This window comes from Panicum virgatum, chromosome 3K (assembly GCF_016808335.1).
Source record: "Panicum virgatum strain AP13 chromosome 3K, P.virgatum_v5, whole genome shotgun sequence".
NCBI lineage: Eukaryota > Viridiplantae > Streptophyta > Magnoliopsida > Poales > Poaceae > Panicum > Panicum virgatum.
This window is the reverse complement of record NC_053138.1, coordinates 54,903,331-54,919,176: the sequence shown is the minus strand read 5'-3', so window position 1 is coordinate 54,919,176 and position 15,846 is coordinate 54,903,331. Positions and strand designations below refer to the sequence as shown.

The following is a 15,846-nucleotide window of genomic DNA, read 5'->3' as shown; positions in this document are numbered from 1 at the left end:
CGGCACCGACGAGCCCATGCCATCGTACCCGCGGGGGCCTCCTCCTCGTGTGGTCGAAGCAGATGAGCCGGCTGGTTGCGAGCTTGAAGCCGCCATGGCCCCGCCGCCAGCGCTCCCTTCAACCCCCCGTCGCTGGCGCTCCCTTCAATCCGCCGCCGGCACTCTCCCTCTCCTATCTTCTCCCGCGCAAAACGCCTCCAGCCCGCGCTTTTCCCTCCCAGCCCGTGCTTTTCCCTCCCATCCCGCTAAAATAGAGGCGGACAACAATCCAACATGGCCTGCCCAACCTGACAAGCTGGCCTGAGCGCCACAGTGTCAACCTCTCCAGCGTGGACTGCCAGGTAGGTAATACCGGGGTGCAAAACCACCCTAGGGGGTTAAGTGTTCGGTTTCAATTAGTTGAAGGTGCAAGACATATGGTTTTTGAGATGGGAGGGGGGTTATGTGTACCACTATCCATAGGTCAGGGGGTTATATATACATTTTCCTAAAGCTTGGGACTTGGATTCGCACTGCCAGTCCCCATGGTATGGGCGCCACGACACACACAACTGCGCTGCAGCTTCCTTCCCGCGCAGGGGAGGAATCCCCTTTTTCTTCGCGGTCTGCTACCAACCCAACCGTGCTCGACAGTCGCAGGGACAACGATGCTCGTGGTACGCTTTTTCCAGCTAAGTCCTCTTTTTCTTTCTATGTCTTAGCAATCGTGTCCTTATAAACTGGCCATGGCCATGATCGTCGGCAGTTCATAACTTCACGAGGAAGAAGTGCCACAATTCACAAACCTGGCGGAGGCGATCCCGGAAGCTCTTGTGTGCAGAGGTAGGTAGGAAGAAAAATAAAGAAAGACCGAGCAAAGGCGGCAGATCCCTGAGCTCCAGGTATTCACTTTTCTTTCTGCTGACAAATAAATTAAATGATGTAGCATCCTATTTTATTTTGTTTCTTACTCTAGTCAGGTTCATCCATTTCGTCTATGGTACCTATTCCTGCATCACAACTCACAAGGAAGCACAAGTGCCACAAGCAGCAGAAGCTGCTCTCCCGGTCTCCCCTTGGCACGCTCAAGTCTGCACTGTTAGTATGTTACCCAGATCCCCGAAAGCTCTTTTTTTTTTGCGAATAGATCGATCCCAGAAGATCTGATGTCCATACATTGCAGAGGAGAATAGGAAGGTTGCATTTAGAGATGGCATGACCGCACGAGTTAAATTTGAGCTCCAGAAAGCTCTGATTTAGAGGAGAAGAGGGCACAAGCAGGGCCAGCATTTTGAGGGCACAAACAGGAAAGGAGGGCATTGGAGGAGAAGAGCTAGGGCACAAGCAGGGCCAGCGTTTTGAGCTCCAGGCTATCTTACGTAAGTTACATTATTTTTAGTCAAGAATACTCCTACTCCATCTTCTATATATGCTTTCTGCATGCTTTGAACGCCAATCTTTTGGACAATAACTTGGCCTTTCACTTCTCAGGTACTGAACTGAAGGCTGAACATTCAGTGAATACTCCTTATTTATTCACATACATCATAACAACTACAAACACGCTGCTATGAGTGATTAATGAACTCCTGTGGTATCATCTATTTAAAGGCACAAACCACTATAGTTTACATTTTTCATATACCGAACCTTTCCCTCACAAACATATTTCTTCTTACCTCATTAAATTAGGAACCAGAAGTTTTGACAAATTTGTTTGCTATAAGAAGCAGTGAAGTTGAACAAAACCACTTTAGAGAAAAGTTCATTTTGCCTCCTTGAACTTGTCACCGAGTTAACACCCCACATTCAAAAAAAAAGCTCAAAAACCGGACATTATACACTCTCATCTCCTCAAAACAAAGGAAACTACCCCTTGACCATTCCAAAGAGGATTGTCAAGCAGTTTTACTGACGTGGCATATGTGGGTCCCACATGTCACTATATTTTTTGCCACATCACATCCCCTTCTCTCTGTCTCGAGTCCACCTTCATCTATGCAGACGAGGTTCTGCTCTGCTCTGCTCCGGCACCTTACTCTACTCTAGTCGCTAGGTCGATTCGCCAAGTTCCGTCTGTCAGACCCGAGGTAGCGGGACTGCTCACAGGTGCAGAATGTTCTAGAATAAGGGATGACACATGGTCCATACCTTACACCATTGTAGTAGAACTAGTCGGAGTATATGGAAATTACCCTAGTAGTACTCGGATAGGACTCCTAATCTAGTATTCGGCTAGGACTTCCATATAATCTTGTCCCTCCGACAATATAAGAGAGGGTAGGCACCCCTTCCAAATCATAACTTGCAATATACATCTAAGGCAATACAAACCAGCACACAAAATGTAGGGTATTACGCATATTGCGGCCCGAACTTGTCCAAAATTTTGTGTTCCTTGAACCTTCGTGTTACTAATCTTAGCGACACCTAACCACCTCGGGGGTATCCTCGGTAGGCTTGGCGGCTAAACACTGACACCGTCTATCATGGTCCGATTCCTTCCACCCCCAAGCACCACCTCGACTCCGCGCAAGTCCCTGCCACTTCGCCTCGGCTCACCGATCACCAAAGCACCTCACCGACGAGCTCGATCTTCCAACACCGCTGCGACCACCTCCTCGGTGAGGACCCTCCACTGTCTCTTTCTTCGCTGACAAACTGTGGAAGTGTGGGTTCTCCATGGCCTAGCGTAGCTGATGCTCGCGCTGCAGTGGTCGGCGGTGCGACAGAGGCATGAGAGGCGCCACCATTACCGCCGCAAGAAAGGAAGGGTGGCCACCATGGAAGGGAAAGGGTGCTTCCACCGGTCGGAATGCGTGGCCGCCGCAGGCGGGGAGGACCGCGACCGCTAACGTGGGAGGCGCCACCAGCGGTGCAGGAAGCGTGGTTGTAGCAGAAAGAGAAGGGCAACTTGGCAATGGCAAAAAACGGAGATAGGTGGCGCGTCTTGCCGGTGAGAAGCGGCTCTAGTGCACCGATGGCAGGCGATGGGCATCGATGGATGTCAGCCCTTTTTGCAATGGCAATGCTTGGCTGTGGTGACGCGACGCATACGGGCGAGCGCATGGCGTGAACGTGGCGACCAGGCAGGGTGGCGTGCAATATTGCTGCAGAGGCAAAGCAGCGCAGATGAGGACCATGGTGGAGTATAGCACCTTCATCTATGGGCTGACCACCGCTGCATGCATGGAGGTTCTCCACAACCGCCGCCCGGGCAGCCCGGTGATGTGGCGCAGTATTGCCGCCTGGACAGGCGCAGGTGTTGATGGCGTCATCGTGGACGGCGGCGAGACAGCCTCCAAGGATGGTGTCTTTGGGAAGAGGGAGGGTTAGGGCTTGCCGTGGAAGATGAACACGTGGTTGGGGTAGACTCTGGGTCGAGGTGGTGGTCGTGGCCGTCATGGGAGGTAGGAGAGGGAGTGCGGGATGCCGACGCTTGTGGAGGGAGAGGGAGAGGGTGGCGCCAGCCGAGGAGGCCACATCAGCGGAGAGATAGAGAGAAGGGGAGGTGATGTGGCAAAAAAAATATGGCGACATATGGGACCTACATGTGCTACGTGTAAGATAGCCAGCATCCGCTGTTCATACAGTAGTATCTACAACCCCTTTTCGGGCTCCGTAGCAGGAATTTATATATTCTGTCAAAGAAAGTCCCTCGCGTAAATTGCTTTGAATAGGTAAATCAATCATTTGTTCTTGAGGATCCGCCATTAACCCTCTCATACCTACTAATTGGTGTACCTGAGATGCATTTCCTCTGGCTCCTGAAAAAGACATTAGATAGACTGGATTAGAAGGATCCGTTATTCAAAAATTTAAATTCATTTCTTGTTTCAAATATTCACTTGTAGTGTCAGTAAAATCTCTTGACAAATCTCTCCAGAATGGTTAAGGGGGTAGTTTGCCTGGTTTTGAGGAGACGAGGTGTATAATCAGTGGCGGAGCCAGGGGTGCTCCAGCCCCCCCCCCCCTACTCCGATGGAGTCCATGGAGCCCCCCCAAAGCCCCCCCCCCCCCCCCCAAACAATTTTCAACCATGATGATGAAGAGGAAGAAGAAGAAGAAAAGAGAAGAGAGGAAGAAGAGAAAAATGAGCCCACCTCCCCTCCCCCAAATTTAGATTCTAGATTCGCCACTGTGTATAATGCCCGGTTTTGAGGGTTGGTTGGGGGGGGTTGTAAACTCGGTGACATATCCAGGGGGCAAAATGGACTTTTCTCAACTTCCATAATAGTGTATGTTGATAATTTAAAAGCAAAATTTAGAAAGAGATAAGTAATTTAGATGCGCCTAATTTGGATGTAAATGAGTGGGTTACTTTATATCATATTTCTTAATGTTAGATGTGGGTAATTATATGCAAATTTTGAGGGTTTGCTTTAGGCTATCTTTCATAATGGCAATGGATAATTTAATGCAAAATTAGGGGTTACTTTAAATTATCTTTCATAACAGTATTAATGGGTAATTTGAGGTGAAATTTAGGGGTTGTTTCATGTTATTCATAATAAAAAAATGTGGACAACTTTTTTTAGAAAGAACTGAATAGATCTGATGTCTATTATTGGTAATGATGATTATAGTCTACCGAATTTATGGTCAGCTGTCTCTTTTTTCCTTTGAATTTATATGGCTTATCTTTTGTTTTCCTAACGCGTCTTGGGAGAATGAACATAGGGGAACCTTTGGGGCTACAATTAGTAAGTAAGATTGAAGACTCATTTTTGAAGTGCCCATGCTAATCCGCATAGGACAAGCTAAAAAAAGGATAAATTCTAGAAAATCATAGAAAATCAGAAACACTCGGTTATCAATTATGTAGACCCAAATCATCATAGACAATAGTAACTACAGGAGCACGGTTTGGAACACGTTGTAAACTACATCTGTTATATCCTTTTACAGAGGCTTTAGTTTCACGTTGAATAAAAAAGGCGCGTGGACACATGAGATACATGGATGATTCCGCTGTGTGAAAGTTAACTTGGTCAGACATTTTGTGTTGAAGAACCAGCACTGATCAGTTCTTCGTTCCCTATAATTAAGCCTAGCTAGAAACGAAGCTTGTTGAAGATAGATGGTGACAGTAGGCAAAGGAACCGTGGATTGTGATGATGACCCGGCCCAAATATACCACAAGACGCGGCGGGCAATAATGCAGGTGGAGGTTTTCATGGCAGCAGCGGCTGTGCTGCTCTTCTTCCAGCTCGTGTGCGGTTCCCTTCGCCTGCGTAGCAACAACGCCTTCATCCAAGGGGGGCTGTGGGTGGCCTACACCCTCCTCCCCCCACTTGTCACTTACACCCTTGGCTTGATGCAGTCATCTCAGGTGACCCTTGTAATCATGTACCCAGTGTGGGCGCTCTCCCTGTTCCTGATCGCAGGGGGTGTGCTAACTCCATCACAGCCTATGACCTCGACGACAACAGGCAGTGGAAGCGAGGCCTCTTCGATGTTCTTCAGTATGACATCTACTTTGCAATAGTGCTATTTCAACTGCTCTACCCAAGCATCACAGGATACCACCCCCGTGAAGAAAGCACAACAATGTCGATCCTGCATGGGATGCGACGTCAGTTTTTGGGGCACCCTACCACTCTTCCTGTCTTCATCCTGTTTGCTGCTGTCTGCTTCGCTCACACATTTAGAACATAGCTAGCTGGATGGTTAACCACTCCTATCCTAGCAAAGTATTAGCAGATTACATGAAGGATTACTCCGCCGCTGCCGCCATGGCTGCCAAAGAGGACTCCTTTGACCCTGTCACCATGAAGGGCTGCAGGTACATCGTCCACTGGCCTGCCTACAAGGTCACCCGTACATGGGATGGCAAAAGCTCCTTGTACAGATGTGAGGCAGTACCAAAGGAAGGTGTTGCTACTGTCGGCATGATCTGGGACGAGGGCAATGAAGCAAAGCTCATCTCACATGGTCTCAGCAGCTCGCGGATTAAAGGTGCATGCCTATCCTATTCCTTGTCCCACCTGCTGAGGCGTCGCTTCTTCGGGATGGATTGTGCTGAGGCTAGCCTTCCAGAGACACGCCGGTTCGTTCTTGAAGGGTTGCTATCAGAAAAGAACGCTAGTGATGAATACACAGAAGCATTCAGGGTCATCGAGGTGGAGTGAGCCTTCCTGTATGATTTCTTCTACACCAGGTATGCTTTGATCTTTGGGATGGAAGGACTCTTCTTTCTCATGGTCATAGTGAAGATAGTTTGCTCATTTGGCCTTGGAGCAGTCATGCTCTATGAATCATTGTCCGAAAGACGACACGAACGATTCATTCTTGATGACTATTATTTTATAGTTATCGGACTCAACGTGACTCGTGTCAGTGTCACAGTCGCAATTATTGGAGCATTCCTTGTAGTAGAGGCATTGCAGTTCATACTGTATCTGGGATCTGATTGGGCCATGGTACCACTTGCTTGCTCGTCTCTCACAGGAAGAGGAAACCCGAATGGATTCATCCCATTGGCCTTACGCAAGAGATTTGGTTTTTTTATTAGTAAGCGGAGGCTCCCATTATTCGGGTATTGGCAGAACAAACTAGGCCAGTACTCTGTCGTAGAAGGCTCAAAATTCTTTAGTTTGAGGAAAGACTTTGCCTTTGAATCAAGTACCCTGTCCATGTTCATTTTTTCCAAGACCATTGCTTATCTGGGTCAATCTTCGGGCAATCTGTTTTCATCAAAAGGTTTGCATTCTGTCAAGTTACCTGATAAGCTGAAGCGTCGGATTGTTTCCATTCTGAAATCCAGCAGTGATGGCCATCTGACCAATGGGAAGGCATCATTGCAGCGCAACGGTTTTCTCCCACAGTTTTCTTGGACATTACAGAATGTGACTCAAACAGAAAGCGTGCTTATTTGGCACATTGCAACTGATTACTGCAGAATAATATGTGACAATGCAGAGATGAGAAGCAGGCAGCTTCCCTGCTATGACAACCATGAAGTCGCAACCAAATTATCATGCTACTGCGGATACCTGATGTCTAATGTCCCAAAATTGCTTCCAGGGAATTCCTTCGATACCAGGTCCATCTTTGATGAAGCCATGTACAAAGCCAGAGAAGCATTGGGAACCAATGCTCGAGACAGAGATGCACTTCAGAAGGCCCTATCCTGCTCCGGAGTCGACAATAGCATCTTGACCAAAGGGCTCAAGGCCTCAAGCTTGGGACAGAGCTGGAGGCCATAGAAGATACTTGTCTGCGCTGGAAGGTAATGGCCGACTTCTGGGTGGAAATCATCCTCTACATCCCGTCAGACAACGCCAGAGCGCACATGGAGCGGCTGGCGCAGGGCGGGGAGTTCCTGACCCACCTCTGGGCTCTCCTCACTCATGCTGGCATCCTGAATCGCGACCAGGAGCCAAACCTGGCGGAGGGAGAGGGATTTGCATAAGGCCTCTTCTGCATATATATTCGCCAGCTATAGATGTATCAACATTCTTTTCTTTATCCTATTCGTGGTCTTATTCTGTGGGTACTGTGATGATCAGCTCCATTTCATTTGAACAAGGTTATGTAATGTAATTCATACATTCTTTTTTCGTTTAGTACAATGGGGAGAGCTTTATTGATCAAACTGTTAGGCATTTTAATTTATTCTAAATCAAACTCTGCGCCATATTCATTTGGTGAACCGATTGCTCCATGGTTTTAGTCGCATCCTAGCTATTATACACCTTCGGATTATAATAAGATGCATATGCGGTCATATATTATTCGATATCCTTCTATATATCCAATTAGTTACTCATCACAAAGACCCATTGTTGCTAGTCATAATTTGGTCAAAAAGAATCTCGATTGCAGCAAGGAGGGTGAGAAAAAGTGTAAATAAAGATTCAAAATATTTATAGCCGAGGTGGTGTCCCTCAGGCTTATCTCATACTCAAAAAAGAAGGCTGCAACGTATGCGCAATCAAGAGTTAATGGAGCAACTGGTGAAGGTAATACCAGCAAGGTCAGCGAATACCAAGCAGGTATGGAGGCCGAAGCAAGTTGCTCCAATGTTAACTTGAAGTATAGCAAGTAATGGCTGATGCATAGTTTCATCGTCCTTAGAACAAATATATGGCCGATGTGTTATTCATCGTCGTCCTTAGATAATTTTGGTTCAGAAGATTATTTTTTAGCATGCAAGCATTGCCAAAAAAAATAGGGGGCACATATTGACGATCAAAATTGACAACAAGACTAGAAAAATCGGAAACTCTGGATTAAAGCTTGGATAGTCCGGAATTTTGTTCAGACGTCCGAACATTTGACTCGGATACTCCGGGATGAAGTCCGGATACTCCGCGAAGACCGATCTGACCAATTGTGCCGATAGGTCTGTGTAACGAACATGGCACCATTTATGCCATTTCAAGTGATTTTGGTGATCAAATGATAACGCAATCAATGGGACTAATGCTTTTATTAATTGAACATTTCTAGATCCCAGGGATGAAGTGAAAAGGCCATACAAAGCAAAACACGAAGAAAGAACTCAAAGAAACGCTGAATTGGACGAGTTCTACTGAAATCAGTAGCACCGGAAGAACCGATGCCTATAGCATCGGTGCATCCGATGGTTGTCGGAAGATCCGATGCCTTGGCATTGGTGCAAGTCTGAGTGCCTCTGGAGATCAAGTGAAGAAACAAGTGAAGCACCGGTTGAACCGACGGTCTAAGAAGGGGCATCGGTGCAATCGATGTACTGTGTTCCAGAGACGATGTAAGTTGCGCAGGAGCCAAGCCTTCAGCACCGGTTGAACCGGTGGTGCGTCGGAGCATCGCGTCGGAGCAATGACGTCAGCAGAAGAGAGAAGTCCAACGGCTAGTCCAGTTGCTGTTGTGACCGGTTGAACCGACGCCCGTGGCATCGGTTCATCCGATGGTCTCTGAAGTCGCTGTAACTGTGTCAGCAAGCCAACGGCTACTTCAGTTGCTGTGAGTGACCGGAAGTTCCGACGCCTTTTCACCGGAAGTTCCGATGCCTATGCAGAATTCTGCCAACGGCTACAAACGGCTAGTTCGACTTGGAGGCCTATATATATGTACACCCCCGGCCATTTGAAGTTTGCTGGAGTCCCAAGACATCTCATACACATCCAAGAACACCTCCAAGCCATCCAAGAGCATAAAAATCAAATCCTTAGTCCTTAGCACAAGCTTTGTGAGTGTTAGTGATAGGTTAGCTCTTGAGTGAGTGATCAAGCAAGGTTTAGATCCTTGTGCTGTAGTTCTAGAGTGAACCAACATTGTATCTTGGTGCGCCGGCCTCCTTGGAGCTTTGGTGGCTCGCCGGCAAGTCTACGACCCTCCAGCTTGGTGTGGAGTGGCGTCGACGACATTGTGCAGGGGACGGAGACCTCTCCTTCGTGGGCAATCTCCCTTAGTGAAGATTGGGATCAAGGTGACCGTAATTGTGTTCACGGAAGAGACTTGATTGCCGGGAAGCGATACTCTTCGTGAGTGCTTCGACAACGTGGACGTATGGGCGCCTTTGTGGCAATCCGAACCACGGGATAAATCATCATATCCAGAGTTCGCTTTCTCTCATCCCTCCCTTTAAGCTTCCACATTTTATATTGCAACTTGTGTGCCTTTACTTTTTTAGTGTAGTATCTTGCTATGATTTGCTATAGGTTGCAAAACTCTTTTGGGATGAGGGTTTCACATTAAGGTGAACCGTAGTTGCACATCTAGATAGTTTGAATTAGTTTAAGTTTTGTGCAAACTAGTTGGAGCCATAGGTTTAGATTTTAATAGTGCCTAATTCACCCCCTCCCCCTCTTAGGCTAGAGCACCCGATCGCTTTCAATTGGTATCAGAGCCGGGACTCACTTCTCTCACAAAGAAAGCCAATTCCATTGGCAAATTTGTGTTTACCGGCTCATTAGATCGGTAGGCTTCACCGCCTAGTGAGTTAGCTCTTAGGGGGAAAGGATGGATCCTTTTAGACCCGCTCCATAGTTCGACTGCACGGGCTTCCAACGTTGGAAGGTTTTGATGCAAGTGCATCTCCAAGCAACGGGATTAAACATTTGGAGAGTTGTGAGTGAAGGTGTAAAAAATAATGGACAATAAGAGAAGCAATATGATGTCACCGCTAAATGCATAATCTTGTCTTCTCTTAGTGACAATGTGTTCAATCGTGTTTATTCTTGTGAAAATGCTAAAGCGCTATGAAAGACTATCATTGAGAACCATGAAGGCACAGAGGATGTTGCCAACGAAAGATATCATGTTCTCCTTGATAAGCTTAATAGATTTAAGCAACTTGATGATGAGAATGCCGAATCAATATACTCATGCTTGAATACTCTTGTGAAAGAGATTAATTCCTTAGGTGTGAAGCAAATTGAAGACTTGGAACTCATTCGCAAGATCCTTCACTCACTCCGAAGGCCGGACTATGATTTGGTGACCACAATTCTATATGAGAAAGAGCTCGATACAATGACACCAAATCAAGTCCTCAACAAGGTGATCGCCCATGAGCTACGCAATGACATCAAGACAAAGGCACCATCTTCGTCACCAACACATAGCGCACTTGCATGCAAACACCTCAAGAGTTGAAGAAGATGGCCATCAAAGGTAACTCAAGTGATAAGGGAGAGGAGGATGCAAGAAGCTCCTCAAATGATAACAAGGAGCCAATGAACCCCAATCTCTATAAGCAAGTAAAGAAGATGAATAAATGCTTGAAGGAAATCAATTCAATGGGGTATATGGTCTTCCTCAAAGATGGGCCTCACCATCAACTCATGAAGGTTGAGAAGAAGTTCAAGAAGAACAAACAAAAGAAGGAGAAGAAGCCCAAGCATGAATCATATGCCGTATTTGGTGAATGGGTAAGCGGTGGTGAAGAATATAGTGCAAGTTCAAGTGATGAATCAAACAAGAAATTCACCACCCGCATGGGATCATCATCCAACACTTGCTTTATGGCCAAAGATATGGATAGCGATGTAAGTGATGATGACTTCGACTCTCCTTCAATTGATGAACTTCTTGACCTTGTTCATGAGCACCAAAAAGTCATTAAGAAGCAATCAAAAGAAATTAAAAACATTAATGCTCTCAATGATCTAAAGCTTCTCTTGCTACAAATTTTGAAGATTTGATGTGCAAATTCAAATTGCTTAGCAATGAGCATGAAGAGCTCAAATTAAAATTTGAGAGCATTAATGATACTAATGACTCTTTGAAAATGAAGCAAACTATCCCTTGTTACATTCCAATCTCTAGGATAGATGCTTCAACTTCTTGCATTGATGTAATTGATGAATCTTGCTCTAACCTTGCAATGAGAAATGCTATGAGAATGTTGTTGTAGAATCATGTGATGATCTCATTGCCAAGGAGAATGATGAGCTCAAACAAGAAGTGGAAAGGCTCATGAAGGACTTGTATAGATTGAAGGGCAAGAGCATAGGGAGCAATGTCCAACCTTCTCAAGATAACCGTGAAGACATGGTGAAGAAGCTTGAGAATGGGTCCACCGTGACTTGCTCAAAGTGCTATAAAGAAGGCCACAAGTCCAACAAGTGACATCAACCAAGCAAGAAGCTTCCGGATGAGAAGAACAAGAAGAAGCTCACAATCAAGAGTTCTCTCATCTACACCAAGCCCAACCGGAGGAACAAAAGCAATAGCACCTCCTATGTGTTCAAAAAGAAGACCAATGGCAAGGTGGTTGCTCACAAGGTTGGGAAGAAGGAAAAGAGTTGGAACCACTCCATTTGGGTGCCCAAGGACATCATCACCAATATGAAGGAGCCTCAAATGGTGTAGGTTCCAAAGAAAACTTAAAGCCAAGGACGGCTTCGGGGGATTTGGAGGCTTAGCTTACAAGTTGAAGTGAAGGTTCAAGCCAAAACAAGCTAAGCTCACAACTTGGACATTCGTTGCCCAAGTCCCCCATTAGGTAATGGTAGCTAGATTTAAATTCAAGCATCATGTAGCTCCATTGCTCTTGCTAGGATGTTTGTATGTTTTGCATCTCCTAGTGTTATATATGGTAGGTTGCTTGTGTCATGATTCTAACCTATGAGAAATCTACATGATTTGATAAGTGTGTAGAAAGCTACACAAGGTTTCCCTTCATGGTACATGGACTTCATGAGGTATGTGTTTTATATGTGTACCATGAACACAAGTTATAGGGTAAACTTCCCAATTATGTCAAAATAATGTGCATACTTTTACTTGGTGATTCAAACACTAAATGCACACATTTAGGGAGAGTTCATCCTATAGGTTGTGATTTTGAGACTAACATGTTTGCAAGTTTATCTTTTGTAGTCTCACGTGGAGTTAACACTCTAAGAGAATATTATTCACGATCAAATGTGAACAAACAACTCTATAAGAATGATTAGATAAATTGTGCTTTCATACATATTGAGACAAGCTTTATTGAACTTAAATGCTCATATCTAAGTTCATAGACTATGTGCTCATACATTTGATTAACCTTGGTGTACCAAGTGCTCTTTGTTTAAAAGACTTTCAATTGATTGCAAGTCACTTTCAATTGGTACATGCAAGGTAAACAAAGAAAAAACCCCCGGAGGTATGCAAGGTTCTAAATTCATTCAATTGATATTTTTGTCAATCTCTTATTATTTTTTAGAGCTACCTCCGTGCATGATATGATCTAAGCTTTCTAGTTATAATATATAGTTGTACACTTGACTTTCACATTATCATATTGTGTACACACTTGTGGAAAGCTTAGCTCATGTCATGATAGTTTCGTGATTTTGTGATTCACCATAGTAAATTTTCAATTGGTATCTTCATTGACATCATACAATTGGATCATAAGTCATGAAACTAACTCCCTAGGCTACTAATTTTCTCTTGAGCTATATTGTTTTGCAAGACCTTTTAGGTGCAAGACCTTTTAGGTGATTTGATTCCAAAGAGGGAGAAATGTGGATCAAAGCAAGACATGTTCCAAACAAAGGGGGAGAGATGTTCCCAAGAAGGAAAAGTATATTCCAAAAAGGGAAAATGCCAAGTGGATCAAGTCAACATATGAGAGAGGAGTAGCAAATAGGGGGAGGAACAAAGGGGGAAATCATGGCTTTAGGGGGAGGCCAAGCCATCATTGGATGGTGGTAAACATCCAAGCGAGTGTAAGTGGTTAAATTTGTTAATTCTTGCAAATTTTATGCTTGCTTTGATTGTGTTGTCATCAATCACCAAAAAGGGGAGATTGTAACAAACATGGCACCATTTATGCCATTTCGAGTGATTTTGGTGATCGAATGACAACACAATCAATGGGACTAATGCTTTTATTAATTGAACATTTCTAGATCCTAGGGATGAAGTAAAAAGGCCATACAAAGCAAAACACGAAGAAAGAACTCAAAAAAACGTTGAATTGGACGAGTTCTACTGAAATCAGTAGCACCGGAAGAACTGATGCCTATAGCATCGGTGCATCCGATGGTTGTCGGAAGATCTGACGCCTTGGCATTGGTGCAAGTACGAGCGCCTCTGGAGATCAAGTGAAGAAACAAGTGAAGCACTAGTTGAACCGATGGTCTAAGAAGGGGTATCGGTGCAATCGATGTACTGTGTTCCAGAGACGATGCAAGTTGCGCAGGAGCCAAGCCTTCAGCACCAGTTGAACCGGTGGTACGTCTGAGCATCGCGTCGGAGCAATGACGTCAGCAGAAGAGAGAAGTCCAACGGCTAGTCCAGTTGCTGTTGTGACCGGTTGAACCGACACCCGTAGCATCGGTTCATCCGATGGTTTCTAGAGTCGCTGCAACTGTGTCAGCAAGCCAACGGCTACTTCAGTTGCTGTGAGTGACCGGAAGTTCCGACGCCTCTTCACCGGAAGTTCTGATGCGTACGTAGAATTCTGCCAACGGCTACAAACGGCTAGTTCGACTTGGAGGTCTATATATATGTGCTCCCCCGGCCATTTGAAGTTTGCTGGAGTCCCAAGATATCTCATACACATCCAAGAACACCTCCAAGCCATCCAAGAGCATAAAAATCAAATCCTTAGTCCTTAGCACAAGCTTTGTGAGTGTTAGTGCTAGGTTAGCTCTTGAGTGAGTGATCAAGCAAGGTTTAGATCCTTGTGCTGTGGTTCTAGAGTGAACCAACATTGTATCTTGGTGCGCCGGCCTCCTTGGAGTTTTGGTGGCTCGCCGGCAAGTCTACGACCCTCCGGCTTGGTATGGAGTGGCGTCGACGACATTGTGCAGGGGACGGAGACCTCTCCTTCGTGGGCAATCTCCCTTAGTGAAGATTGGGATCAAGGTGACCGTAATTATGTTCACGGAAGAGACTTGATTGCCGGGAAGCGATACTCTTCGTGAGTGCTTCGACAACGTGGACGTATGGGCGCCTTTCTGGCAATCCGAACTACGAGATAAATCCTCGTATCCAGAGTTCGCTTTCTCTCATCCCTCCCTTTAAGCTTCCACATTTTATATTGCAACTTGTGTGCCTTTACTTTCTTAGTGTAGTATCTTGCTAGGATTTGCTATAGGTTGCAAAACTCTTTTGGGATGAGGGTTTCACATTAAGGTGAACCGTAGTTGCACATCTAGATAGTTTGAAATAGTTTAAGTTTTGTGCAAACTAGTTGGAGCCATAGGTTTAGGTTTTAATAGTGCATAATTCACCCCCTCCCCCTCTTAGGCTAGAGCACCCGGTCGCTTTCAGTCTGACCGGTCTAGTCCAGATTTATATGAAGTCCGAATGTAATTAAATAAATTCATAGATTTAGATCTGTAAAGGGATTTCTTGCGGGCTAGACCTCCCCACCTATAAATATAAAGGGTCACGGCTGATTGAGAGTATATAATCGATCAACAATACAACTTTTATCTTTTTATCTTTTCTCTTTGCCCTAATTCTTCCAATCTACTATTTGTTGTTTCTCCTTCGTCTCTACGTTGATTGAGGGCGTTCTAGGTAGTCTCCCGACCCTAGAACAACTCTGTGTGTGCCTGCCCTGACGGGTCCTTTCCGGGCAACGTTCGTTGGTTTATCGCCGGTCTGCCAGCGACAACTGGTCTGACCGGTCTCTACCACCGGTCTGACCATCGGCGTCGCAACTGTGCCATCGCTCGCTGCGCGTTCGAGCGCGTTCGTGTGTTGGCACTAGATTTACGCCAACACCTACCATGCCTATCGTACGCTTTGTTAAAGGTGAAGAGTTTGAGGATGTTCAGTGTTGTGTCGGGACCAGTTGGGAGTGAATGAAAATTGGGATCAAACCAGACTTTTTCAGCACTTTTCAAGGACATCTATTATAAGCCATTAGGCTTGACAAGCAAATTTACATCAGTAGTTTGTTTCAGCTTTAGCTCGATTTAATGGTTCTTTCCAGCTTTTATTGATATCTAGACAATTATATCACAGCGATACAAACATCTTGAGACTACTCCCTCGCCATTGGATAAGAGCGATACACCCAACTCACGAGAGTAGCAAAAGTTTAAGGTTAACATGGGGGAAAAGCTAATAATAATCAATCTGTTGATTTGAAAGTCACCCATTTGCCTTGGTAAAACACTCCTTGACCACTTGCTTCAAACGCTGACAAGTCGCTGGAACCAAAGTCCACGAAACGGAGTTAGTGGACAGCTAAGTATAACTGAATTGTTTTGTTTCTTAGTGTATATATATAGTATAATTCATTGATTTTTCCATTACTTCTTCTGGCCCACTCGCTTTTACGTTATCTGTTGAAGAAAGTTAGCTCAATCAGAGAAACTTGTATAGTCCAATAGGGAGGAGCAAGAAGTAATTGACCCTTGCCTTGTCTCACAAAAGTTCTGTGTTATTTTCCTTAATGGCTTCCTCACACAAGTTTGAGAAACA

The 15,846-nt window shown here is 45.2% G+C and overlaps 1 protein-coding gene across 5 annotated transcripts; it reads left to right on the top strand.

Moving 5' to 3' along the window:
• Window positions 1-521: 521 nt before the first annotated feature.
• LOC120699705 lies at window positions 522-7,576 on the top strand. 5 transcript variants are annotated; one of them, XR_005685553.1, is made up of 5 exons: window positions 522-656; window positions 746-881; window positions 960-1,081; window positions 1,163-1,358; window positions 1,471-3,944. XR_005685553.1 is itself a non-coding variant. In XM_039983745.1 (5 exons), exon 5 carries the CDS (start codon window positions 6,159-6,161, stop codon window positions 7,185-7,187), a length of 1,029 nt encoding a protein of 342 aa, XP_039839679.1. In that variant the 5' UTR covers window positions 522-656; window positions 746-881; window positions 960-1,077; window positions 1,163-1,358; window positions 4,888-6,158; the 3' UTR covers window positions 7,188-7,576. The 5 variants fall into 5 exon arrangements, 4 of the variants coding, with proteins under 4 accessions (XP_039839679.1, XP_039839677.1, XP_039839680.1 ...); XM_039983745.1 differs by lacking the exon at window positions 1,471-3,944 and adding an exon at window positions 4,888-7,576 and having other exon boundaries at window positions 960-1,077; XM_039983743.1 differs by lacking the exon at window positions 1,471-3,944 and adding an exon at window positions 4,888-7,576.
• Window positions 7,577-15,846: the final 8,270 nt, after the last annotated feature.

Coding starts and splice junctions, on each gene's coding strand:
- LOC120699705 (XM_039983745.1), top strand. CDS start 6,159: ATGGAAGGACTCTTCTTTCTCATGGTCATAGTGAAGATAGTTTGCTCA.